The sequence below is a fragment of the Lepisma saccharinum genome, chromosome 1, assembly GCF_977018435.1.
Source record: "Lepisma saccharinum chromosome 1, izLepSacc3.1, whole genome shotgun sequence".
Lineage (NCBI taxonomy): Eukaryota > Metazoa > Arthropoda > Insecta > Zygentoma > Lepismatidae > Lepisma > Lepisma saccharinum.
In genome coordinates this window covers 99,405,524-99,432,053 of record NC_139229.1, presented here as the reverse complement: position 1 = coordinate 99,432,053, position 26,530 = coordinate 99,405,524, and the positions used below count along the sequence as shown (strand labels likewise).

General features: G+C 40.2%; 1 protein-coding gene across 4 annotated transcripts in view; it reads right to left on the bottom strand.

Annotated features, from left to right (window-relative positions):
- LOC145998695 (GTP-binding protein 2) overlaps positions 1-26,530 on the bottom strand; it is a 68,993-nt gene that overhangs the window by 32,493 nt on the left and 9,970 nt on the right. Inside the window, exon 1 of one of the 4 annotated variants that reach the window (XM_083135208.1) lies at positions 23,526-23,650. The exons of 2 other annotated variants lie outside the window; for them this stretch is intronic. Coding sequence is in view for 1 of the 2 variants with exons in the window: in XM_083135184.1 (XP_082991310.1) it covers positions 14,542-14,595 (54 nt within the window). In the remaining variant the exon portion in view is untranslated. Of the gene's footprint in view, positions 1-14,541; positions 14,708-23,525; positions 23,651-26,530 lie in introns of those variants that run through there. One more of the 4 variants, XM_083135184.1, reaches the window with a different exon arrangement.

Here is a 26,530-nt window from a genome sequence, read left to right as displayed (position 1 = left end):
ATTGTCAAATTTAAATTCTAGCACATTTAGTAGTATTCCAGCGCAAACAGCACTTTAAATTATGCGATTGATTTGTAACTCTCCTCTAGACACTAACGTGTGCAGGTTTTTTTTTTCAGAGGGGAGGGGGAGAGACAGTATAACATATTTCATAATTAACACTTGGAGGATGCGAATCGGTCTATGCGGCTTCGGGCGAAAGGGCCGACAGAAAGAGGGACAAAAGGAAGTGAACTGTTTTCTAGCGTATGGCGTGGTGGTTCTTGTGCTCTTACTGTGTGCAGGCGTGGAACCCAATCCGGGCCCGGAGAGGTCGTTGGACGACATTTACAACCTTGTCCAATCGGGTCAAGAAAGCCTAAAATCGGAAATTCAGAAGCTGAGGGAGAGCGTGCAGGCACTGACGGACAGGAATAGTGAACTAGAAAAGCAACTCGCGGTTTCACAGAGGCAAACAGAATGGCTGTTCGACAAAGTTCACGAGATGGAGGGGAAATTGGATGCTCTGGAGAACCAGAGCAGACGATCGAACCTTGTGTTCTATGGCGTGCCGGAGAAGGAAAATGAAACATGGGAGGAGTCCGAAGAAACCCTGAAAAAAGTACTAAATGACAGTCTGGGCATCGCCATGGACGACAGGGTCTTCGAACGTGTCCACAGGCTGGGATGGAGAAGAGAGAAGGACAAACCGCGGCCCGTAATCGCGAGATTCGGACATTTCAAGGACCGGACGTCGGTGCTACGAAGAGCGAAGGATATCCGGGAGGCGGGAGTGAGCGTGGCAGAGGACTTCTCGTACGACACGCGCCAGCACAGAAGGGAACTCAAGACATTCATGACCCAAGCTCGCGAGGAAGGCAGCAAAGTGCAACTCAAATACAGGACATTATATATAAACGGCCGGCCATGGACTCTGGAGGAGCTACGAAAGAGGCAAGAGGAGACGACGCTGGACTGCAATGTGGCAACGCCGAGCAACCAGGACGGGAGATCGACATCAAGTGGACAGTTTACCTCACAGCAGGAGGGTCAAAGAAGGAGTGCCTCGCAAAGAGACCCTCGCCTCAGGGAACGAAGACAGGATGACGGAGAAAGGATCCCACCCGCCACCCGCAGGGGGCGCGGAGGGTTGCACATATGATGGCCATCGCCGGACGTAGAAGAAGAGGAGGAGGGGGCGTCTAATTTTGGAAACTTGCAGGCGGCAGGAGAGAGTGACCAAACCGACAGAGAAGGTAAGAGGGTCAATGTCTCTAAAGAGGGGGAAAGTTTGTGCAGGAACAGTTTATTCGGGTCTCAAGGGGAGGGTCCCAAGGAAATTTACCCGAACGATGATCCCAGGCTACGGGTGGTAGTATGGAATGTAGAAGGGCTAGCAAAAAGATTTTGTGACGAGAATTTTAGGGAGTATGTGGAGCAATTTGATATACGGTGTTACGTAGAAACGTGGGGAAGCTCTAATAACATGCCAGAGTCATGGGGGGAGGGGTTCTCAAAAATCACGCGTAGAAGGGCCAGCAGAGGGCGGTACCCGGGGGGCTTGGCAATCATTTTCAAACAAAAATGGAAAAAGTTTATAAAACAGATATGTATAGATAAGGAGGGAATCCTGGGGATCCATTTTGCAGCGGGGTCCCTGAACTTAATCGTGCTGGCAGTTTACAGACAACCCCCAAGCTCCAAGTTCAGAGCAACATTTTGACAATTTAGGGGCAACTATTCAACAACTGACGGAAGAACATCCTGGGGCCAATTTCTTGGTGACTGGTGACCTAAACGCCAGAATTGGGGAAGAGGAGGTATCCTGGGACGACTATGGGGGGCAAGATAGTGACCAAACGACTCATGACGGCATGTACTTAGGACAACCTAGACAAAGCAGGGATAAAATAGTAAACGCGGGAGGGAGGCAGCTCCTAGAACTATGCGGGTTACATAAGCTCCAAATATTAAATGGGAAATTTTTCACAGACTGTCCGGGGCACTTCACATACGTGGGGGCGGGGGGTAGTAGTACTATTGATTATGCTATTGGCTCCCTCGAACTGTTACAAAGAATCAAGGGTTTTCACGTCCAGGCGCAAACGCAATCGCATCATATGCCACTTGAAATCGACGTTCAGTGGGATACTCATAGTAACGTAGACACTCCCAAACTCGCGTTGGAGCCCGAGAAAATATTACGCAAATACGTGTGGACTAAAGAGGGGGAGGAACAATACAAGATAATTATGACCGATGACGTAACAAAAAAGTTGCAAGAGCGTTTTAAAACAGCCATCGAGGGAAATAATATACAGGAAGCAGTGGGATTAGGATATCATATTCTCGAAAGGGCCGGAAGTCATATGATAAAGGGAGAGGGGAAGGGGGGCAAACATGTTAAGGGGGGGTGGTACAACGAGAGATGCAAAATAATGAAGAAAAGGTTGGACCGAGCTTTGAAACTCTACAGAAACACAAATAGCGAAGAGGGCAGAAATAACTACCTCATGGTCAGAAGAGCGTATAACAACATTTTAGAGCAAGAAAAAGAAAAATGGCAAGTTGAAAAATTCGAAGAAATTAGAAAGGCAATCTCGGAGAGGAATATTTCGGCATTATGGGGAGTTCTACGCACATTGAGGGGTCAGAAAAACAACTGGGTGCATATTGAGCCACATATTTGGGAATCTCACTGTCGTTCTTTACTTGGAGGGGAGGGGGAGACATCTCGAACAGAAATTGCACGGGAACGTTACTTCCTAGGGGACTACATACCGATACTTGATGAGGATATACGAGTGGATGAGCTAAGAATGGCGATTGGGAAATTGAAAAAAGGGAAAGCGGCTGGATTGGATAATATCGGAACGGACTTCTTTAAAGCAATTGGGGAAGACATTAATATGTTAGAAAATATCCGTAGACTACTAGATAAGATTTTCAAAGAGGGACATTTCCCGAAGGACTGGGCCACATCAATAATTTGCCCTATATATAAAGGCAAGGGGGATAGGAGCGACGCGGGCAATTTTAGGGGTATCTCTTTGCTTCCAATATGGAGCAAAATATATACGCATATTTTAAACCGTAGAATACAAAAGTGGTCAGAAATATTTGATAAAATTTCCCCTTTACAAGCAGGATTCAGGAAAGGGCATAGTACCCTAGATAATATATTCATATTGCACACATTAGTACTTGAGCGAATTAAAGAGAAACGAAAAAAGTTGTACGCGTGCTTCATTGATTACGAGAAGGCGTTTGACAAAGTTCACAGGGGTATTTTGTGGGGGAAACTGCAAGAAAAAGGAATGTCGGCGCGCATGATAAGGGCGCTACAAGCTATTTATGAAAACGTACAATTTTGTGTGAGATGCGATGGCCACAGAGTATCATCATTACAACCCTCGCATTCCGGGTTAAAACAAGGATGTATACTGTCGCCAATTTTATTCTCTCTCTTCATTGATTGGGTGGCGAACGAAGTATCATGGGAGCAGGGCGCAACCCCATCTATAGGGGAGCAAGAGATACCTGTACTCTTGTATGCGGACGATATAGTCATCATGTCGGAGACAATAGAGGGGCTACAAAGGGGACTAAATAGCATATACGAGGGGTGCCAAAAATACAAAATGACAGTTAACATTAAAAAAACTAAAATCATGGCTTTCAAAAATGGGTATACTTTCAGCAAACAAGAAAAATGGAATTACGGGGGGGAAGTAATTGAGCCTGTCAAGCGTTTCACGTACTTAGGAGTAACATTATCTATGACTGGAAGTTGGACGCAACATATACAGACACGAAAAAGCAAAGCAAAGCTCGCAATAGACCAAGTAATACGTACCATAAGTAAAGTACCGCAAATGCCGTTCTCAGTGATTCAGGGTTTGTACAAGTCAATAATAACAGGAACTTTGAACTATGGGGTTGAACTGTGGGGGGCAAGAGGAGGGAGCACAGTCGCAAGCATTCAAACAGAATACTACAAAAAAGTGTTGTGTGTAAGTAGAAGTACTGCCAATTGTGGGGTACTTAAAGAATTAGGTCTAAGCAAAGAGACAGTACAAGCTAGGATGAGAACTTTAAAGTATTGGCTTCAGCTAGCAAGGGAGGGTAACACGACACTTAAGGGTCAATGTCTGATAATGCAAGTAAGAGAAGAAAATACACGGAACTGGGCGAGGGATATAAAAAACATGTTGAACTCTATTGGGATGGGGTGGGTTTGGGAAGCAGGAGGGAGGGTAGATACATCAGTTGAAAATCAAATTAGAGGGAGACTTATGGACATAGACAGACAAGAAATACTAGCCGACTGTCAGACGAAGACTTCACTAAGAGATCATTTGAAATCAAGGGATTGGGGGAAAGCAAGATACATAAACTTGGTAGGCAAAAAAGAAAGGGGAGGGATAGCATGGTTCAGACTGGGGGGTTGGAAACAAGTAAAAATTAAGAATGAAGCAGGGGAAACTATATGCTCTTTGTGCGGGGAGGGAGAGACGGGCGAGCATCTGCTCTCTGCCTGCCCCTCTACGCGTGATTTACGAGACAAGTGGGTTGAGAACGTAACAGAGAGGGAAATAATGGAAGTGGTAGAAGACAGAAGAGGAATCATAAGTGAGATAGTGCAACGAGTGGGGAGATATTGTGGGAAGTGAGGGAGCGACGAGGAAAGGCGTTAGCGGACAGCGATAAGAACGAAGAAACCGCACAAAGTGAACCGAGCGTGTAATACGTGTACTGTGGGTCTAGCAGTGTGCAATGTATATGTGTTTTGTTTTGTTCTGTTCTGTTTTGTTTTTCACATTATTCAACAAAGAAATTCAAATTCAAGTAAGTCTCCAGACAGGAGGCCGAATGAGCCGGACACACAACTTTATTTGCATGTGCAATATTTCGATTGTTAAAATATACTAATTATGTTTAATTTTTTCTTTTGTATCTGATCAACTGCTAAGAGTTATTTGTATACTAACGTAAAGAAGGTACAATATTAATACATGACTTTGAGGGAAGAGAAAGTGTGTGTAATGTAAAATTAATGTAGTGCGTACAGCGTACAGCTCGCACAAGGAAAATGTAAAATAAATACAAATTAACCACTTTTAAGCTTCCTTTTGAAAGTTGCTCAAAGACAGAAATTTCGGGGAGTTATAGCCGCATCAGCTCCCCCATGTGTACACCAGTGCCTCGAGATGTAGTAGGAAAAATAGATGCGTGCCACTTTTTTTGCGGCAATTTCGAAAATTGTGCACCTCTTAACTTGCACCCTGCATTCTCCCAAAACGACGTTGATGGTTTGTGCAAGTATCATGCACAAAGACACTGAAGTAGGTGTTTTCACACTTGTTTATTTCTGTCTTGAGTTCGTGTTATCAGTAGGGAGCGGGTTTATAATAGCCACAAAGCATGCTAAATAGACAGGTAAATTGACGCCAAAAATGACAAAATTTGACAACTTCAAAAAGCACAAAAAATAGGTAGTAAATATCAACTTGTTATTACCTTTCTTTTTCAGTTTCACACCTATTTTTTTTTATTCTACGTATATTATATTTTTTTTTAATGTTGTGCCGCTTTTCTGTTACTTTTAGTTAATCGCAATGTTGACGATCATGAATGGCAATTAATGAAGGAAAACTCACAAATCGCCATCACAATTATGATATGTAATATGCAGAATATTATTGGCGACTCAAGTGTTCTGTTTCTTGTTGTTGTTTTTTAACATTCTTAAGAATAAATTCATGTTTTTGCTTTATATTGCATATTTATTATAACGTCACGTTTACCACGGCGGACCTCCTCAGTGTGGTTTACCACGTTGCCTTGTAACCAAAGAGTGCCAGGTTCAAGTCCCGATGGAGACGCATTGCACAATGGGTCGGAGTCAAATTTAAATTATAAATCCAGTTCCAATTAATCAATTTGAGCATCAAATGGACTTTAAACTATTTTTGATTACGACGACAATGGGATCAGTTATTGTAATAGTGAAAGAAAATAATATCTCCTTCAGGATTCAAACCTGGGACTCAGTTTTACAGAAATTGTAATCTCTAGACCAGTGGTTCCCAAAGTGTGCCCTGGGGCGCCCTGGTAGGCGTACGGGGCCGCCGCAAGATGTTCCAATATTTTCATTGAAATTCAGTCATTGATATGATTGTTCCAAATACATGTTCTTATTTAGAACATTTTACATAAAAAATGTTTTGGAATTTGAAATATATGTTTATTTTTTAACTTAAGGAAAGCAACCTATGCACACTAACAGAGCGTTACAAGTGTTAGATAGGGCCTCCCCGGTGGCGTAGTGTTAGAGTCACCACCTTGTAATAAAGGGGTCACGGGTTCGTTACCCGGTGCAGGCACATAGTGGTTCGGATCCCACTTTAAACTGTTGGTCCAGTTCCGATTAGCCTTATTGTGCATGAAATGGACTTAAAACATCAATTCAATCAATCAATCAATCAAAGCAAGTATTAGATAGGCCTACATTCTGATTTGGACGCCGTGAAAAAATCTTGAAACACTAATGGCGCGGCGAAACGAAAAAGTTTGGAAATTCCTGCTCTACACCATAAAGATTAGCTTTGTTCCTTCGTTCGTCAGTGCCATATATATTTTTTAAAACAATGCAAATATAGGTAAATATTATTTCTCCGTTGTGTGAGGTATCAGTAGACCGTTAACATCTGCTAGCAATGCCAACAATGCATTATTAGTGTACATTGTTATTAGCTAGGCTTCCACTCTCCCCGACATTCATTCTAAACAATGGCATTACTTATTTCATTTATTCCAGTGTTCGTGGCGGAGTGGTAAGCGTAAAGGGCTACGGAATCAGAGATCCCATGTTCAAACCTCCACCAGCCATTGGTGACTCATTCTGTTTGTCTATGCTCCCATCACCTTTCCATCCGTCCATCATTCATCCATCCACATCGACTTGTAAAAATTAACCTACGAGGTAGGAAAAAAGGTAAAATAGCCAAAATGAAAACCTATTGAATTCTAGCCGCCTCAGTGGCTGAGCACGTTAGCTACCGAATTACGATTTTGTCCCAAATTGATCTAAGTTCGAGTCCGGGAGTTTTTGTATTAAGTCCTCTTCATGCACAGATAGTCGGGACTGGACGTACAGTTTAAAGTTGGATTCAAACCACTATGTGCGTCCACTAGATATCGAACCCAGGCCAGGACCTCTTAATTATATGGAGACGACATTACCGCTACGCGATGTCCTCGCCTGGAGAGGCAGGCGCTTTTTTTGTTACTGTCCATGCATTAATTTATTGTATCACCGTTGCAAATCTTTGACATTAGCCAGAAGTGTCAGTAAAGTAATGTAAAATCAGGAAACGAAAATCAAAGTACATCCAGTGTTCAAATTGAAATTTTTAATTTAACTCCTGACCAGGTAAAGAATTTTCCTCTTAAATATTCTCGATCATATTTTGCTATTGCTAAGAATTTGACGTAATCATTTCTTTCAACTTCAAGTAAATATTACATTAATATCAGCATATAAATTGTCAGTTTCTGTACTGAATTTTACATTAAAATTAATACTGTTGTTGGTTTGCAAATTACAATATGTATTTGATGAGAAAATATTTCCTGATTAATTTGCCTTCCTCTAAGAAAAATAATTCTGATATGAAATAAAAGTCCACTGAGACGACATCTGTGATTACTGAACTCTTGTACACTAATTGGAAAATTTGTGTTATTTACTTTGAACCACCAGTCCGTATGTTTTAGGTACAAATCTCAAAATTTGAAAAGGGAAGCTGATATGACTTTTCTCCTCGGCATTTTTTCAATTTGAACACTCGATATACAGACATATACATATTTCATTATTTAAGTTAAACTACGAACACACACACACACACACACACATATAATTGTTTTACAAAACTGATTGGTACTCACTTTGTAATTCGCCCACAGTTCCATGTATTTTAGATTATAGGACGTTCCTCGTTTTCCTTAATTTTTTCACATGGTTTCTTCCAGTTGCGAATCCCTATTTTCCTGAAACTTGATTCTGCATATATTGAATCTGTGCCAAATTTACGGCATGGAAAACAAAAGCATGTGTCAAGTTCCACACTATATTCTAGCCACGGCGCAGATGCAAACCAGTGTTTTTGAAATGACCGCTTTCGCTTTCCGAACGTAGTATTTGGATAGTTTTGCAAAAGTGGTTGCCTAGGATTATCTACCCCAAGATCAGTAATTGTTTTCACATTAGTACATTCACTTGTTTTGTCTAACTTTGGAACGTCAGAACTTGGACCAACACCCTCTTCATTGCCGTCATCTTCCACATGTTTTGAGATAGTTTTAAAATATCCGGTTTTGATAAATTTATCCATTCAAGATGGAAATGCACAACAAAGCTAGAACTCTTCCCACACACGAACAAATACACAGTGACCGTAGGAACCCGATAGCAGACCTTCCTCGCAAGCAAGAACACAAAGCTAATCTGTGGCTCTGAAGCTGAAGCATACAGCAATTTTAAATCTCAGAACAATGTCAGTACTGGAGAACTCCCTCCATAGCCTATGTCGCTCGACCACCTACTGTTGACCGCTCGGCCACGGCGGAGTCTTTAATTCCATCTGTATTGGAAGGGTCATTTGCAACAAAAGGGTCGGATCTCTGGTTTCCAGGAACTTAGGGCAAGGGTAATAACATCGAAGCAGGCAGATTTTATGACCTTGGTTATAATCTGGTAAGCAAGGAAAGGGTGGAATTTTGCTGTCCTACATTTGCTTCCGAAGATTTTCTTCGGAACAGTGTTTCCAACTCTGCTACAAATTTACCAGAAAATAATATGTAGTATTAATTTAGGATAATTTTTAATCGATCAAAATTTTGTTTGCGGGGGCCAGAGTTACAACTGCCGGGGCCAAAGCCCCCCCTCAGGCCCCCCTAACGACGTCCCTGCAAAGACCTAAGTATTATACAGGTACAAATCCCTACGAAATTTTATATTTTTATTTCTGCAGATAAGATGTGCCTTCTTCAAGAGCATATGGTTCTCATTAAGAACTTTTTATCTTCTGTGCAGACTATTATTATTTTTATTATGAACACTATCATTTTCTTTTATTAGAACTGGAATGTTTCTTGATCAAAGTCACTGTTTGCAACCCCTCTTACAACAAAGATAATACAATGTAAAAAGAAAAAAAATCAGTCGTATTCCGAATTTTTGCGTACAAAATTTTGAACAACCTGTTTAGAAAAATTTACAAAAATTTTTAAAAAACGTATTTTTAGGTTAGCCAGATATTTCGCAAACACTGCTGCACCTATTTCTTAAACGTAATGTTTCTAAACAAAGTAAATAAGGAAACTATTTAATTTTCATTTATATATTTATTTACGGATTTTCTTACATAGCGAAATTCAGGCTTTTCTTCCACTATTTTGGTTATTTTCTACAGGCAAAAAAGAGAATAAAAAAACAAATCTGTTTGCAAAACACGCACATAAGTAAATACGTCTTAACTAAAATTATTTACTTGGTTTATTTTACTTCGCATTTCTGCCACTTTTGGTTAATCGCGAAGATGAGGATGAATGATGATGATATGAAAGTGATGAAGGGATACAATGAAAAGAACACCCACAGCCAGGCCGGGATTCGAATCCAGGAGCCGGCCCCCGTGGCGGAGTGGTTAGCACATCGCGCTACGGTGTCCGGGTTCGAATCCCGGCCCGAGCATGGATGTTTGTATGTGTCCATTCATCAATTTCATCACATCATCACTCATTCCCATCTTCGCAATTAGCCAAAAAGTGGCACAAAAGCGAAGTAAAATAAAGCAAATCAACAAAATTGAATCCAGGATCGCTGGCGTCGTAGGTAGAACGTATTCTTAATCACCTACAACAATTTATCATGAATGTACAGCTTGCAGTTTTCCTACATGAAGTGTTGACATGTTGCTTCCCGGTTTTAAACATCTAGACTTTACACTTTTGTAGATAAGGTTTTACTTGATTTAAAACATTAAAGTTGCAGAGGTGTGAACTTCAGAAGAAAAATACTAGGGACGATAAATAAATTCGCACAAAAGTTAGTATCGTGAAAAGGAACCTGCGCGCGATCTGGTGTTGTAGCTACAAGAAGCCGGAGAAAGATGGCATCAGTAGGAGATAAATAAGAACTTTTAGTGTTAAGACTAATGAAGATCGGGATAATATAAAGAAAAGGGGTCCAAATTGGCACAGGTACCTACAATCTAAATCGGTGCTGCTGTCTCCCTCCAACGCAAAACCAGCACCTGAAGCTATAAGCGCTCCATCAGCTGTTGGAATAGCCGACACACCTTGCCAAGTCAAGGCTACATGTGTTTATATGCCAAGATCCTTAACAATGGGCCTCTTACATAACCCTGGCATTGAATATACTCTTCAGCTTCTACTTTCGTTTTTTAGAAATAAATCAAAATATATCACCAACCCCAATTAGAAGCGGACTTTCAAATAGGTAGTAATATTTTGAGTTTTGGATGCCCCTAAATTTTAATGAGTGTGTCGGTGCATAGGCTATTTGTACCGGTTGGTGGGACAAATCCACTTTATTAACAGCTAAATAAAGAGGGTTCACGATTAATACAGTGAGGATAGGAAAGAAAATATTTGTAAATACATGCTCGTGAAACAATGTTGAATTTTGATGGTCCAACAGTATTACATTTGTATTTCTCTATTTCGCGTCGCCTTTCGACCACTTGAACAATCGCGACGATTAAAATGAGTGTGCATGAAATTGACGAAGGGACACTCACAAAGAACACCCTCAGGGCCTCCCCGATGGCGTAGTGGTAACGTCGTTGCATTGAAATCAAGATGTCCAGGGTTCTCATACCTTGTGGAGGCACACTGCACAGTGGTTCTGATCCCACTTTAAACTGTAGGCCCAGTCCGGATTAGCCTATCTGTGCATAAAGTGCACTCAAAACATCAACAGAAACAAAGAACACCAATGACCAGGTAGTCACTCTAACCCGCGAACTTCGGTGGCAAGATCACAAAAGTCGACAACGTGTCATGTCTGTGGAGTACAGATTTGTTAGTTCGGCCAATCAGCCGATCGAACACGGGTCTGGCTGGCATTCTCGTCCAATAAATGTTCAACAGTCAAATATCTCGAACAGAAAACTGTGAACAAAACTTAAATTAAAATACTTGACAAGTATTCGCCACACTGTTTTGTTTTTCAGCACACCAAATAAAAAGTTTTAGGGTGTCCATTCATCAATTTCATCATATATCATCACTCATCCCCATCTTCGCAAATTAGGCAAAAATGGCACAAAAAGCGAAGTAAAATAAAGCAAATCAATATCACTGCGTTTGTCCCACCATCTTCATCGTCGCGATTAACTCAAGAAGTAGAATAGCGACGTATAATGACCAAAAATACAAAACGAGTACCGACCTGGTGCCATACGTACAGTTCCGCCAACCTTCATTTTAACTGGAAGCGAAATCTCCTTGTATTCCGAAACTTATGCAACACTTTTCGAATCGTGTTCATTTTTTGTCGATGTACTTTCCCTTTTTCACGATCTAATTCACCCGATATAAGGTTTAAAAAGTGTCTGGCTCTGAAGTTTACAGCATCGTATTAAGGGCCTGCCGCTATTACAAAGGAAAATGGCGTATAAACATTGTTGGAATATGCATAGGCAGTTTTGTCTTACACAAGACAACTGAAATGAATATATGTCAAGCGAAACCTCGACAGACAGGCACACTAAACCAGGGTCCGTTAAGGTACAGGAACCCATAAATTGTAATGGGTTCTATTGGGTTCCGCAACAGGACCGGGGCCTTTTCTCTCGGACAATTTAAATTCGGTCCAAGTTGCGTATTGTTTCATTTCAATACGGAACTCGGACCATATTTAAATTGATCCGGAAAAAAGGTTCCTGGACCGTATTTAAATCGATCCGAAAATAAGGTTCCTGGACTGAATTGAAATACTTTACACATAAAAAGGTTATAAACGGTCCAGAACCCACTTATAATTGCTGATTTTCTATCCTGGACCGGAATTAAATTCATTTTAAATTCCTGGACCTTTAACAACCCTGCATAAAACCAAGTGCTTATTATTCTCTTAAAAGGGGTACCACACTTAACGACTTACTCATGCGGTCTCATCTCGATTTTTACAAGGCCAATTCGGTCTCGTATCGAATCAAACTGATTGCATATCCGCCTAAATGTTTGTTTGAGCCCTATTAATACACGAGCTCCTTCGCAATGTGGACAAACGCGAAAAGTCGTTATTTGTAATACCCCTTTGACGACTATTGAAGTGTCGATAAGTTCTCTTTGGAGTGTAACAGGTGACTCTTTCCGAGGACACCCAAATGTCAACCTCTCTTCCGTAACATAAAGATACATCAAGTAAAATATCTGGCTATCATTGAATGTGCCTTTGGCTATAAGAGTTGCTAGCGAAAGTCAACAAAGGCTTAGCAAGTTTGTTTCAAAACACGAAGAAGAATTTGCAATGAAGAGAAACGCCAGATGTTCTGGAACCACCGCAAAAATTCATTGGCACAGTGCCCTTGCTTCCTCGCCCCTTGCATAGTCCCAAGTAGTTAATTCCACACTGCGAAAACACTTTGGTCAGAATTAGCATTGCGATTTCGAAAAGATCAGCTGATTTTGTGTCAAGAGCTGTTTGGTGCTAAAATTTGAACCAAAAAGTCTCCACGTTGGGACAATAGTAAGTTCTTTCGTTTTTCTTAGTGGTTAGCACAGCGCGCTACGACGGCAGGGGTCCGGGTTCGAATCCTGGCATGGGCATGAGTGCTCTTCGTGAGTGTCCATTCATCACATGTCCTCATCTTCGCGATTAGCCAGAAGAGGCAGAAAAGCGAAGTGAAATAAACCAAATCAATCTAACGCTTTCTGCCCTCGAGGCTGCTACTATGAACGACTTGAAAGAACAGGGGAGTTTCCTCTGATAGGAAACTACGCCTGTGTCAACTGAAGAGAACTTTTTTTTTCCCACAGAAACTGAAGCGCATGGCCAGCAATGCGAGTCTAATATCCCTGCACCATTCGAAGTCAACGGCATATCTTGCAAACAAGAACGACTAGAGCCATTACTGCAAATAAAGGAAGGAAAAGAACCTATTTTACACTTTCTACCGCAGCACGACGCAACGTTGATCCCCGACATAAGGTCACGCTGATACTTTCCCCTTATGAAGTTAAAACTTTGTAGTCGCAGTGCTTATTGATTGATTGGGTTTACTCTACTTCGATTTTCTGCCATTTTTGGCTAATCGCGAAGATAAGGATTAATGATAACCTGATGAAGGGCCACTCAAAAAGAACACCCTTGCCCAGGTCTGGATTCGAACCTGACCCCTGGCGTCCTAGTGCATTGTGATAATCACTCCGACACGGGGCAGTTCCTACTTGGAAAATAAATCGCATGTTTAAAACTGAGTATAGGTATGTTAAAGGAAGAACTACTCTAGAAATGGGAATAGAGAGAACACCTTTTTACGTGTCAACCTGGAACATATAGCCTACATTACTTAGCAGACAAAAAAATCGGAACACTTAAAAATTGTAAATTTTATTGTTTCATATCCTTTCTTACAGTTTTGTATTTATCTATTGATACGTCACCAAATATAATACATGCCCTATATATAGGGGTTCAGAGAGCAAGTAGTGTAACTCCAATTTTCGTGGAAACCGAGTTTAGAACTGTGAAGTATCAACATTTCAATGACTAAGTTGCACTAGTGCTCCAACAGCTAAACATAGTAATAAATTATCTAAATGTGCCTTTTTCTTAAAAAAAATAAAAAAACAGTCTTGAATGGAGTTACGCCACTTGTACTCTTAACCCCTCACATAGGAGCATCAATTTTCACAATAGCATAACAATTAAAGCTTAGTATTTAACGTGATTTTTAGCGTTTCTCGCGATTTTCGACACATTTTGCGCATATTACATGAAAACACGGAGCACATCGTAAATTAATTTATGAATACATTCATGGATTGATTGACTTGGTGTTTTAAGTCCACAGTAAGGCTAATCGGGACTGGACCTACAGTTTAAAGTGGGATCCGAACCACTATGTGCCTCCACCAGGTATCGAACCCGGGAATTTATGAATACAGTGTCTGTGTGTGTGTGTGTGTATATATATATATATATATATATATATATATATATAAATAGAGAGAGAGAGAGTGAGAGTGTGTGTGTCAGGTATATTCAAACTTGTTCCAGTAATATTTTCCCTTAACAATTCTCAAACACACTAGCATTTCTTCAAGGAAAGTTGGGATCCTCAAGAAAAAACAATTCTGGTTTGGTTTTGATATTCTGTTGCGCTCGACGGCCCTAACAATGATGACGTTGCACAGAAAATAGACCTACACAGGCATTGTTTTAAGAAGGCACTGGTTCTAGTGAGAAATCTACAAAGGTTAAATTGGTTCGACAGTAAACTGCGCCAGCAACGCAAAACTCACCTGACGCTTCGTTCGTCCTCGGGGCCTTGCCGCGGCCGTCGTAATGGATTTCATTTTCTCTCGCTCTAAAGCGAAAGTTTATATCGCTTTGTTGATTATCTGTGACGTCCTTTTCCACCAAGTATTTTTTTCGTAACTACCAACTCGATACAGCCGATGAGTGTCATACCATCCATCTCTGAAACGTTGTTTGTTTGAACGCGCAAGATCCACGACTGTCATGTTTTTATAAGGCACCCGGACAAATAGGCCGCGGTAGGGTGACGCAACCTCTGCAATGTTATGGGCAACTTCCTCGGCCTCATGAAATTGCCAAGCCTAGCATGCAATCCATAGGCGGCGCTAGATGGGAGCGAAGGGGTTCTTTACATTTCAACAATAGTCTCATCATAACAAAACATTTATCATGATAGATATTGAAATAATGTCATATTTTCCTACATTACAGTGGCTATAATAAGCATGTGCAAATTATAGCTCCAGGCTAGATTAGTCTCCGTTTTAACTTTCGTTCTTTATTTCTTCGTGTTTATTCTTACATTATCTATGACTGCTCAGGTTCAAAACTACATTTCTTGTACACTATTAGTACATCATGCTGACATAAAACGATTTATATGCGACTATGTTAAAAAGTTACTGCACGTAGTAATAGAAGATGCCAAATCAATATTTTAAGCATAAGAGTAAACGTACAATCACCGGCAATAAAATTGGAAAAGCTAGAACCTTAAATATTCGCTTCCCTGCAAGGCGTTATGTGCGTTGCCTAACTCTACGGCGATAAGCGGATTTTAATAGCGAACTTTCAGTGGCAACTTCTACCACCGCCGTAGTGTTCGGCAACACACACAACGCCTTGCAGAGAAGCGTGTTTTCATGATCTAGGCGTTCCGTTTATATTGCCGGTGACTGTATACTGATTAATTTATTTAACGTCGCATTTCTGACACATCTGATTAATCGCGACGATGGGGATGAATGATAAGATTAAATGGATGAAAGGACAATCGCAAACACACATAGACAGCAAGAGGATTATACTGGCTGTGAGTCCAGACGGCAGAGCCTCGTTCGTCTGCAAAATGCATTCCAGGGTGTACTACATGGAAGAGAGGTTGACATTTGGGTGTGGTCAGGAAGGGTCACCACTTATGCCTCCAGAGTAAACATACAGTAAACAAGAAATGCTACTACTACTACTACCAGTATTTCACTCACACACCCATCGTCTCACTGTACCCTCCAAGCTTTTTTGTTTTATAGATGAGGCTTCTTTATTCACGAGGCGAAACGAAAATTCTCAGATTGACAACACTGCACTTTATGCTTCCGGGTTGTGCCAGTGTGGGTGTGCGCTACGAAGCAAGGCGAAAGAAACCTATTGTTTACAATACAATGCAAACGGTCTTCCCTCTCACGCTACCATTGTCACACGTGGTAACATGGAAGAGAGTCAACAGTTTATAACACGGAAAGAGGAACCCTATAAAACAGGGGTTCTCAAACTTTTTCGTTTCACGGTGCCATAGTGTTTCAAGATTTTGCCGCGGCGCCCAAGTCATAATGTAGGCCTATCCAACACTTGCAACGCTCAGTTAGGGTGGTTAGGTTGCTTGCCTTACGTTAAAAAATAAACATATATTCCAAATTCAGAAACATCTTATACATAAAAAATACTAAATAAACACATATTTGGAACATATACTGATGGTCCGATTCTAAAACCATGTGTAGAATACCAAGTACGTGTCATTTCAGTGAAAATATTAGAACATTTCGCGGCGCTCCTGTAAGCCAGCCACGGCGCTCTGCACACTTTGGCAACCTCTGATATAAACGACAAATACGTAGGCTTAACATAAACACACCGAGCGCGAGTGAGGCAACCCGAGCTGTTCCCGAGGTTCGGGGAAATTTGTCTGATGTCGGTGTCGGCTATTGATCCTTTGATCCACAGATTATCGCTGGGAACTTTGCTGACCAGTCAAGACGCAAGAGACTCTCAAAATCAGAGTGGCTACTCTAAGACCATGATAAAATTGAAGTATAACTCCCGGTTTTCAAGCCGAACTATCCAAAAATTCTATTTCGACCTAGTACGTATTACCGCCTCTCACAACTCACACACATACACACACAAATATATTAACAACATATATTAAGCGTCTGTGTGATTCCAATGTATCCAGAAATTCTAATTCAATTCAATTAAACGGTAGGATATATTTTTAATATTTTAAAATATTTAAGTTGTGGAGTTTATATTTGCTATTTCACCATACTCAGACTCGGAATACCTCTACAAACACGTCACGATTATTACGGGATACACTAATCTACGAAAAACTGTTAATTGTATAAGAATTTCAAACTGAAATTTAACTAATCAATCTCAAGATATCTTATCTTGCAATAATCTTCCGTCTGTCAGATAGCTTGTTCTGCAAAGGACACTACCAAAGTTCCAAAGTAAATGGATTGAGAATTTTATTTTCAAGGCAGCTTTCTTTTTCTTCCTCGATAAAAATAAAAAGCTAAACTGTGATAAACTTGGCTCAGGGCATTTATAAATGTGTATAAAGTCAAGGGATTTGGATTAATAAAAGTTGCAATTTTTCACGTCTGCGAAGAAAAATTTGCGAAGAATTCCCTGAGCTAATAATTCACGCACAATTCCAGGAATTACCAGTGAGTAGCCACCCTAAAATTCTCACCTTATCGACCACATGCTGTCCAGAAAAATTGGGGCACCCAAAATATGCTCTTCCTTGACATTCTTAATAAATCCGAATGTAGCCCTGCTGCTTAAGTTCACAGTTACTACTTTATCCAAAGGAACCAATTCACTGTAGGCACAACACTACAAAACATCGCTCAGCTTGTGTGAACATAAAGTATCACATCAGCGGGTAAACTTTTGACCGGTGTACTTATTAAGAGTCTAGTTAATTACGAAACAACATACACAGGCAATAATCCAAAATAATAACGATCTGCCGTTTTTAACCAGCAGCGAATTTACCCGTTCAGGGATCGACAAGGTAACCGGTTCCGAATTTCAACTCCGGCCGTTGTGCCTTTCTTTGCTCGTTCTCAATTTCATTAATTCATCGTTTAGCTTCATCGCCAGCGATTAAGAAATAAAACGACAACGAATCACTGGAAGAGACACCTCAAGTTTACCTTACTCCGGAAGAAAGTCATACACCGTGTTGCATGCATTTTACACACCAACACTTCAAGATGACTGACATCACACTATAACCCAACATAAACCTGATCATCATCGCATAAGCAGAGACCAGAAGTGGCATAACAGTCTCATTGGTTCATAATAGCTACACGCTTCCCCGCTCAGAAACACTGACGTCATCACATCAGACTTGCATGAGACTATCTATCAGTCAGAACTGGCACGAACATAAGAGTACTTTGTGCACAAGATAGTTATGACAATGGTTATGACGAAACGCAGCTGTTTCAGCTCGATAACTATGCACACGATTACGTATACACATATATTTTTAAGGTTCAGATGGCACACGACAACTGTAATGCTAAGCTGATTTATTCTGACAAGTCCTTGTAATCTATGTACTTTTTCATACAGTATAAGATTAAAAATCGACGGCCTCAAGAGTTGGAGCACTTTTAACAAAATATTTCTGAAACCATAGTCTTAATATTTAATAACTTATATATTGCCATGGGCGTCGAACGGGTCCATCAACCACCCCTGGAATTGGTATTATTCAATTCAAGTTACAAAAAAACAGAAAGCTTGTTATTTTTATTGTTAATAATGGAAATAAAGTTAATTTAGTTAGTATTACAGCATAATAACCAAGGTAAAAAACTGCATTAGATCGAAAAATTTAGTGGAAAATACAGGAACTAGGTTATATTTTCATATTCTACTATTTAATCGAAAAAACAAATGGTTCCAGATAATAGTTTTATGTGAGAGCTCACAAAACACAAACTTTATGACTAAAATTTCTTGAATCAGGTGTGTAAAAGGTAATAAGAAAATACAATAACTATGAAATCCAGCACACAAATTGTATTAAAAAGTGATGGAGAACAGTTGTGGTGGATCGAGTAGCAAACTCTCCTAACTTATATAATAATAATAATAATAAATTTGGAATAAAATTCTTTTAATTAGTTTACAATAGCTATTAATGTGAAATAATGAAATAATCGTAATAATCATTATTGTTATTTCCAAGTTTTCACTACAAAAATTTCTGGCAAATCCCATGTATGTTATATAATTTAGAGGAGCCTCTGAACAGTTCCAGCACTGTATCTGTATCGTATAATGGATATTTTATGTAGCTCTTTCACCTTTCGATCAAGTCGCGAAGATGAGGATGAGTAATGAGGGAGTCAAGGGGGAAAATTCATAAGGCAATACACACCTAGCACTGGATTCGAACCTAATAGCATCGGCCGCGATGCAAATTACGTTAACATATCACCAAGATTGCAAGGAAAGAAGTTTCATAACATCACAGTCACAATTAAAGATATTATTACAACATTTAGTGATGAAATATGATTCAACGTTTCACTTGTTAGTTCAATAAGATATTGCACAAACGACTCTCTATAATTTCGTATGAGGTTGATAAATGTTGTAAACTATGAACGATGGCTGATGGGAAGTTTATATTCCATACCCATTTTCGACAGAAACTATTCCGGGGCGCCCCTTGCTAGAAAGCAAAAAAATAACTATTTTCCGCCAGGTGGGAAATAGGTACGCTCAACGGCAAAAGTAATAGTAAGTGAATTGTCCCCCATTATTTTCATTCAGTCTGTTTTCCACAATGTGACGATCATGAATTGAAATAAAAACGTCAATAGGTAGAGGAGAAAACACAGGATGTGGAATACAAAATGAAAATAGCGACGGGCAATTGGCCTACTATTTATCTTTGCCGTTGGCTGTACAGGGGCTGGTCGTGCGCATTGAATGTTGGGACTCACGAACTCGCCATTGAAGATTTCGGATTGGAGTGAAGGCCTGAGCATGGATGTTAGTGCACATTGCACCGTGCCATGAAGGCACATACATGGGGGATGTGGCGGTATGGCACCACACGTTCTCGATCTCGGACATTAACGGAGGGGATGTGATCAGCACCACGGTCCGGTCGCCTTTACCACACAGTACCCATTTATTTGAGGCTGGATGAACCCCAGAGCCGCTTTATGCGGGAACAAAGCCGGAAAACTTCCTACCTTAGATCATCCACCACGGGAATCGTACCCGCGTCCTCCGCCCTACTGAGTTAACAACGGCGGCCCCATTTTGTGAGTATGCTCTCATCAACTTCATCTAATCATTCGTTCTCACATCATGATCAGCCAAAATAAAAGGAGGAAACCAATATGTACAGGAAAATTAACCATAAAGTCGCCACATATAAACAGATTCCTGCTAAAAGTTTTTCAAATCCACTTTAAATCGGGACTGGACCTACATTGAAATCCGAACCGCTGTGCTATGTGGACAGTTCCCCACCAGAGGGAAAGATAACAATAATATTTCTAATGGGTGATGCCAAAGAAACTGATAGTGATTTTGTGGAGACGCTAATCGGAATGTGATTTGAGTTTTGCCTCAGCCATCCAGCTGGATGTTAGGATAGCACCTTTACACAAGACCGCGGGTTGTTTGTCCCGCTTCCTGTCCTCTACAGCCCACTCTTTGTCACTTGTCTCATACCACAGTTGCGGTTAACCAACATTAATTGAATCAACCGGCACTTGCGTCACGTTAAATCTATTTTCACCCTGCCGGAAATTGCCCGATGAAGTCAATGGTTAGTAGGAAAACTTAAAGTTTCTGAATAAAAATATCAGTGGCGTGACCAAGGTTTTCGAAAGGAAGGCCACATATACTGGGTGAGTCTTTTAAAAGAGGTACACCGAAGAGGAGAGCGGGGCAGAGAACAGTCCAGGATATGCAATGTCATGTCATGTTGTCGAATATGCTTGGCACCGATATCCTGGACTGTTCTCTCACCCGCTCTTCTCTTCGGTGTACCAAGGTTGCCTACATGCAAGGAGCGCATTTTCCACGGGGCCTCTTTTAAAAGACTCACCAAGTACTTTTTAATTCTTTTTTTTGTCAGCCCTCATTCTCCATCTTTTCTTGCCTTTGAAATTATTATTATTATTATTTTTTTAGGAATCCTAGGTCGAAGGGGCGAGTTATGACCCCCACCAACCTTCCCTTGGGAACGCCACTGAAAAATATTAGTATAAATTACATCGGGAACGAAATCTCACACAAGCACAGGTGTTCGAAGTTATCGGTCAAGCACCGGGTGATATTCTTCACTGGGACTAGATCACGCAAAACAATAAAACACTAGAGAAAAATATCAGCTGCAAAGAAGCATTTAATTATCTTTATGGGCAAATAAAATAAATGAAAACAATTGCCCCGTCGTTGCAATAGTTATTTAGAAACAAAGCAATTAAAACAAGGATACCACTGCAATTACGTCACCAAGTTCTTCGCGGTGTTTGCGTCAGCACCGAAGTGAATATATCAACAGGAAGGAACAACTTGCTGACGTATTGTTCTTTTACAGTCATTTTATGCCGTCAATTATGAAAGCGAATCGACATGTTATAGCCTGACAAGTTAAGTCCCGATATGCGCAGATCGCTGCGGAGCACTTCGTATTACGTCATCCTCCCCACCACTCTTCTACTCACTGGTCTGGCGTTGACAGTACCAGTGGTGCCAACTCAGCAAAATTAAGCTAAAACAAATATGACAAACAATTTTCACTGTTTAGCGTGACGGTGCATGCAGGCTCCTATTATATCAGTGGTTCATTTAATTTAATTCGGCCTTTGAAAATACGTGCGGTGCGCCGATCGTAAACTGTAGTATTATGCACGAGCGTTAAGGTTTATAACGAAGAGAAACTACAGGGCGAATGACTTCATTTTCTGAATGCGACATCGAGCAGTGGCCAGTTTTTTTTTGTTATTTTTTTAACTACCTAGGTAGTGGGGTGGTGGTTCGTTTGTTTATCCTACAACAATCACTACGAGAAGGCAATCTGATAACACGCTTGCCTGTGTTCTTTTCTAAAGCATTGAAATGTTCATGCTCTTTACTCTTGGCTGCAAGATTCTTACTTTGAAAGAGATAGATGGGCTTATGGACGAGCGTGTAGATGAACTGATAATTAGACTTGGTGAAGCCGATTCAGACACGGACACAGATTCATCGGTAGACACAGACTCGGATGAGTGGGAGAGTGAAACTGAAGAAGGAGAACTGGAAAACATTTAGAAGGTGAGCTCAGTTCTATCGTTTATATATTTTTAAATTTTTCTATCGTTTTATTTCATACATTTCTTATGCTGGTAAGAAATATAATTAATATAACTTAATTCATTTAAGGTTTAAAGGGAAAATATCAAAATGTATTTAGAATTTAGCGTAATCAATAGGTAGCGTAGGTGAGGGGATACTAATTCATGCCTTTCACATTCAAATTTCGTTGAAAATTCTCAGACAATTCCGCTCCCTCCAGGTTGCAACACTGCGAACCAAAGTCGCCGCAGACAATGGAGTGGGGAAATGTGATGTGAGGTGCGCAAACAATGGATTGCAGCGTCTTGTTTTTAAACTTGTCAAGTTATAGAAGGGGGGAAAATAGTGCAAATGGAGCATACGAAACTGTGATTCAAATCTGAGTATTAAGGAGTAGAGAATTCAGGCTTCTGTAAGTTACAAAAGAATGCATCATCTAGTATTGTTATTATATTTACAAAGTGCTTGTGTTAAAAATGCTACTGTATTAACAGTTTCCGCATTGCGGCAAAAAAATATAATCAATATAAATGCATTGTGAAGTACCCAATAGAAAAGATAAATAAATTATGAGAAATCAACCCTCCAAACTTCTTGTCTTAATATGCGAGCTTTGCTACAGTTAGGCAAAGTTTGTATAAAGTCTACTTTATGTTAGAATAAGCTAATCGGGACTGGACCAGAAATTTCAGGTGGGAACAGAACCACTGTGAGATGTGCATCCACTGGGGTTCGAACCTGGGATTCTTTGATTACAAGGCGACTGCGTTACCAGCATGCCATTGGAGAGGTCAGTTAGGAGACAAAGGAGCGTTTGTTATGGTGGAGCCCGCGTACTTCACACAATATCGGTAATTATTTTGCTACGGATTCTTTACTGGGTTGGAGGGCCTCCCCGATGGCGCAGTGGTAGCGTCGTCGCCTTGTAATCAAAGGGTCCCGGGTTCGATACCCGTTTGAGGCACATAGTGGTTCGGATCCAACTTCCAACTGTAGGTCCAGTCCCAGTTAGCCTTACTGTGCGATTTGCTTTCCGACCGCAACTATACAAAAGAAGAAGAAAAGGATGATGATAATATTTGCCTCGAATACGGAGATGACGAATTATATTCTCTTCCCTAGCGCTGACTACTGTTCTGGTCGATTAGCTTTATTTACTAGTGCAGCTGCAACTTCAGTTGAATGGATTTTTTTCTTCATGTTACTCTAGCCTAATTGCGACGATGATGGTTAGATGAAATTGATTAAGAAACACCCAGGGGAGGACTCGAACCCAGAGCCATCTTAAAATCAAAATCCATCCTCGTTGTCGCGTTTAACCTTGACGCAGAAAAGCGACGTAAAATAACCAGACCACAAATAAATGCGCTTCACAAATTTTGCCGCCAGACTTACCTCACTGTTTGTACGGCGTAGAAATTTCAACGAAAAATTCAGGCTCGACCAGGACTCGAACCCTGGTCATTACTTTCAACCGAGCTTCCGAGCCAGTCCTAGTTTCGCCTGATCAATTGGTACAGTAACGGCACGGTATGCCAGAGACCCAGGTTCGAGTCCTGGTCTAGCCTGCATTTTTTTGCTGAAAACTCTACGCAGACTTACCTGGCATAAAACAATACATTTTGCTTACCACTGAAGTGCGACTTTCGATTCGAGAACAGAACTACAGAAATAATTCCTTTGCAAATATTCCGGGATGAATTTTCTATTTTCTTTGGAGCATCTTGACGCTTCACCGTGTTGCAAAAGCCCCCGCACACACAACTCGCCTTGCGACATAAAGGGCGGGCACCTTTAAAACCGCCGACCTTCCCTTGATCAATACGAAAATGTCAAAGTCAAGGTCGTCAGAAGCACTGCACGGAAACTTGCACGGGGGACTGCGGGAAAAGCTTCCCAGTGCGACTAATATAACGTCGCCTGCTTTTAACATTTTCAGCTTTTAAACTATTTTGGCTTTTTTTTCATTTGTCAAACACAGTTACGTTAGGTCAGTTGCACGATTCGTACGAGGGGAATGTGACCAAAAGGAAGTGGGTAGCGATTGTACAGTTAACGGCAAAGTAACAGTAGGCGAATTGTACATCACCATTTTCATTCATTCTGTTTCTCGCAATGTGACGATCGTGATTTGAAATAAAAACGTCAATAAGAAGAAGGCAACATCTGCTTCGCATCAACAGAATTCCATTCCATAACACAACACAGGAAGTAGACTGTACAAGATGCTCTCTGGTACATTCAACGGCAAAGATAATGGTAGGCAAATTATCAACAGCTATTTTCATTACTTCTTTATTCTACATCCTGTGTTGTTTTAAGGAATGAAACTATGTTGGTTCGAAGCAGGTATTGTTCTCTGCTTATTGAAGTCATTATTTCAATTCCACGTTGTGTAATACAGACCGAATGAAAATGGTGGTGTACAAGTCGCCTACTGTTTCTTTCGCCGTTGGGTGTACAAGTGTTAGCTTAGTCCTGTCAATTGGTGTAGCAGAGCACGGGCTCACGTGGGCACTGCCCCTACCGAATTTTTGCCACATTAATGCAACTTTTACAGCAACAAAGGAGGAGCATGTAGAAGAAGATATGATGATAACAGAGAATGAAGTGAGAGAAGTAATTAAACGGATACGAATTGGGAAAGCAGCAGGATGGGATGGAATAGCACCAGAACTTATAAAATATGGAGGACCAAGAATGGCTGAAATACTACTGAATATATTAAGGGAAGTATGGAAAACTAAGACTATACCAGAAGAGTGGAAAAGGAACATAATTGTGCCAGTACACAAGAAAGGGAGTAATAAGGAATGTGATAATTACAGAGCAATATGTCTATCATCAGTGGTATATAAGATGTATACGAACATATTGGAAAGGAGGCTGAGAAAAATCATAGAGGGAAAACTTGAAGAGGAACAAGCTGGATTTAGACCTGGGAGACAGACTCAAGATCACATTTTTATATTAAGAACAATGATGGGGAAAATGCTGGACAAAAATAAAAGAATATACTTAGCATTTCTAGACATCAAAAATGACATTATTATTATTATCAAACAATTGAATTTCGTTTTCATGTTAAACGAAAAATGTAGCTAAAAAATTTCGCAAATGTATCATGTGACCTATATGTTAGGGGGCTTCAGTTTAAAAACAAAACAATGCAGATGTAGTATCTCTACGTGATTTTAGTGTTTCTCATGAACTTCAATAAACATCGAGCTTATTCTTTGGGGGTAAAAAATGCGAAAATCGCAAATGATCTAAGTGATTCCCATGTGTTCGATAACATTCTGCAAAAGTAGTATTTTACGAATACTTTATATCCGTACTTTTTCCATTAACAACTTTCCAACACACTAGTTTCATTCGTTTGATCAAAGCTTGGTGCCTCCCCCTAAAAGGTTAAAACACGTAGGATTCAAACTAAAAATTAAATAAAATAGTCATGGATAATTTGTCGAGCAATACTTGAGCATCTCACTGTACAGCATCTACGGGAGGGTAAACCAACCAGTCCGTCACCCCCCCCCCCCCACTTTCCTTGGAAATTGGCATCCTTCATTTAAGTTACAAAAAAGTATTTTCAAAGTTGCAAAAATTAGTTTCATGTGAGAGTTTACACAACATAAACACTATGACTAAAAAAAATCCCCAACTTCTAAAGCTTTTTCTTGACCAAGGAATGTAAGAGTTAATAACAAAGTATGCATTTCGGTGTACTCACTGTATAAATAAAAATAATAAAAAACAGTTGTGCTAGATATTAACTCATCTAGTGGAGCAAGTAAAAAGTGTCCCCAAGGCAGTGGCGCAACCACAGGGAGGGGCATTGCCCCCCAACCTTGGACGGAAGTTAATTATAGGGGGGCAAACGTTGACGGCCAAGGGCTTCTGCAGGGTACACAGAGGGGCAATTGGCCCCTCAATTTCAAATTTTATGCAAGTAAAAATACATTTCATAAAATTTTCTTGCTCGCTTCGCTCACAATGCATGTTTTCTCAGTCTCCTCTGTCAAGTTCAGATCCATACTTAGGGGGCGGCGGGAGTCGGCCCTGGACGCCGAGCGATCTACATAAATAAAAAAAAATTGTAAAAGAGAGAATGCCATGGCGCCCCGTGAAATTATTTGCTACCTATTAAATCAAAATTGTTTTTAGTTGCAAAAATGTAATCTAATAATTTTCTTGCTCGCTTCGCTCGCAGTGTGTTTCTTTTCTATAATGTATTTAAGTAATATGCATACATGGAACTTTGAATATATACACAATTTAGTGTTAGCATGTTGCATGTGTATTTTCTTATGCATATGTGTAAAACATATCTTGTACATGAAAGTTATACATGTTATATGTATGAAAATAATTATATTCGGAATGCATTTATCACTCATTTTCTGCTATTCAGAAATACCGTTTATGTGCTTGTTTTCCATTATTAGCTAATGTGAAATTGAACGTGTTGAATTTTTTTTCAAATAGTTTGTTCCAAACAGCATCCACTTCAACCCCCTTTTTGCATAATTTATGAGGATAATCATGTATTTGATACTACTACCACTAGTATTAATAATAATAATGTCATTATTATTGTTGTTATTATTATTATTATTATCATTATTATTGGTA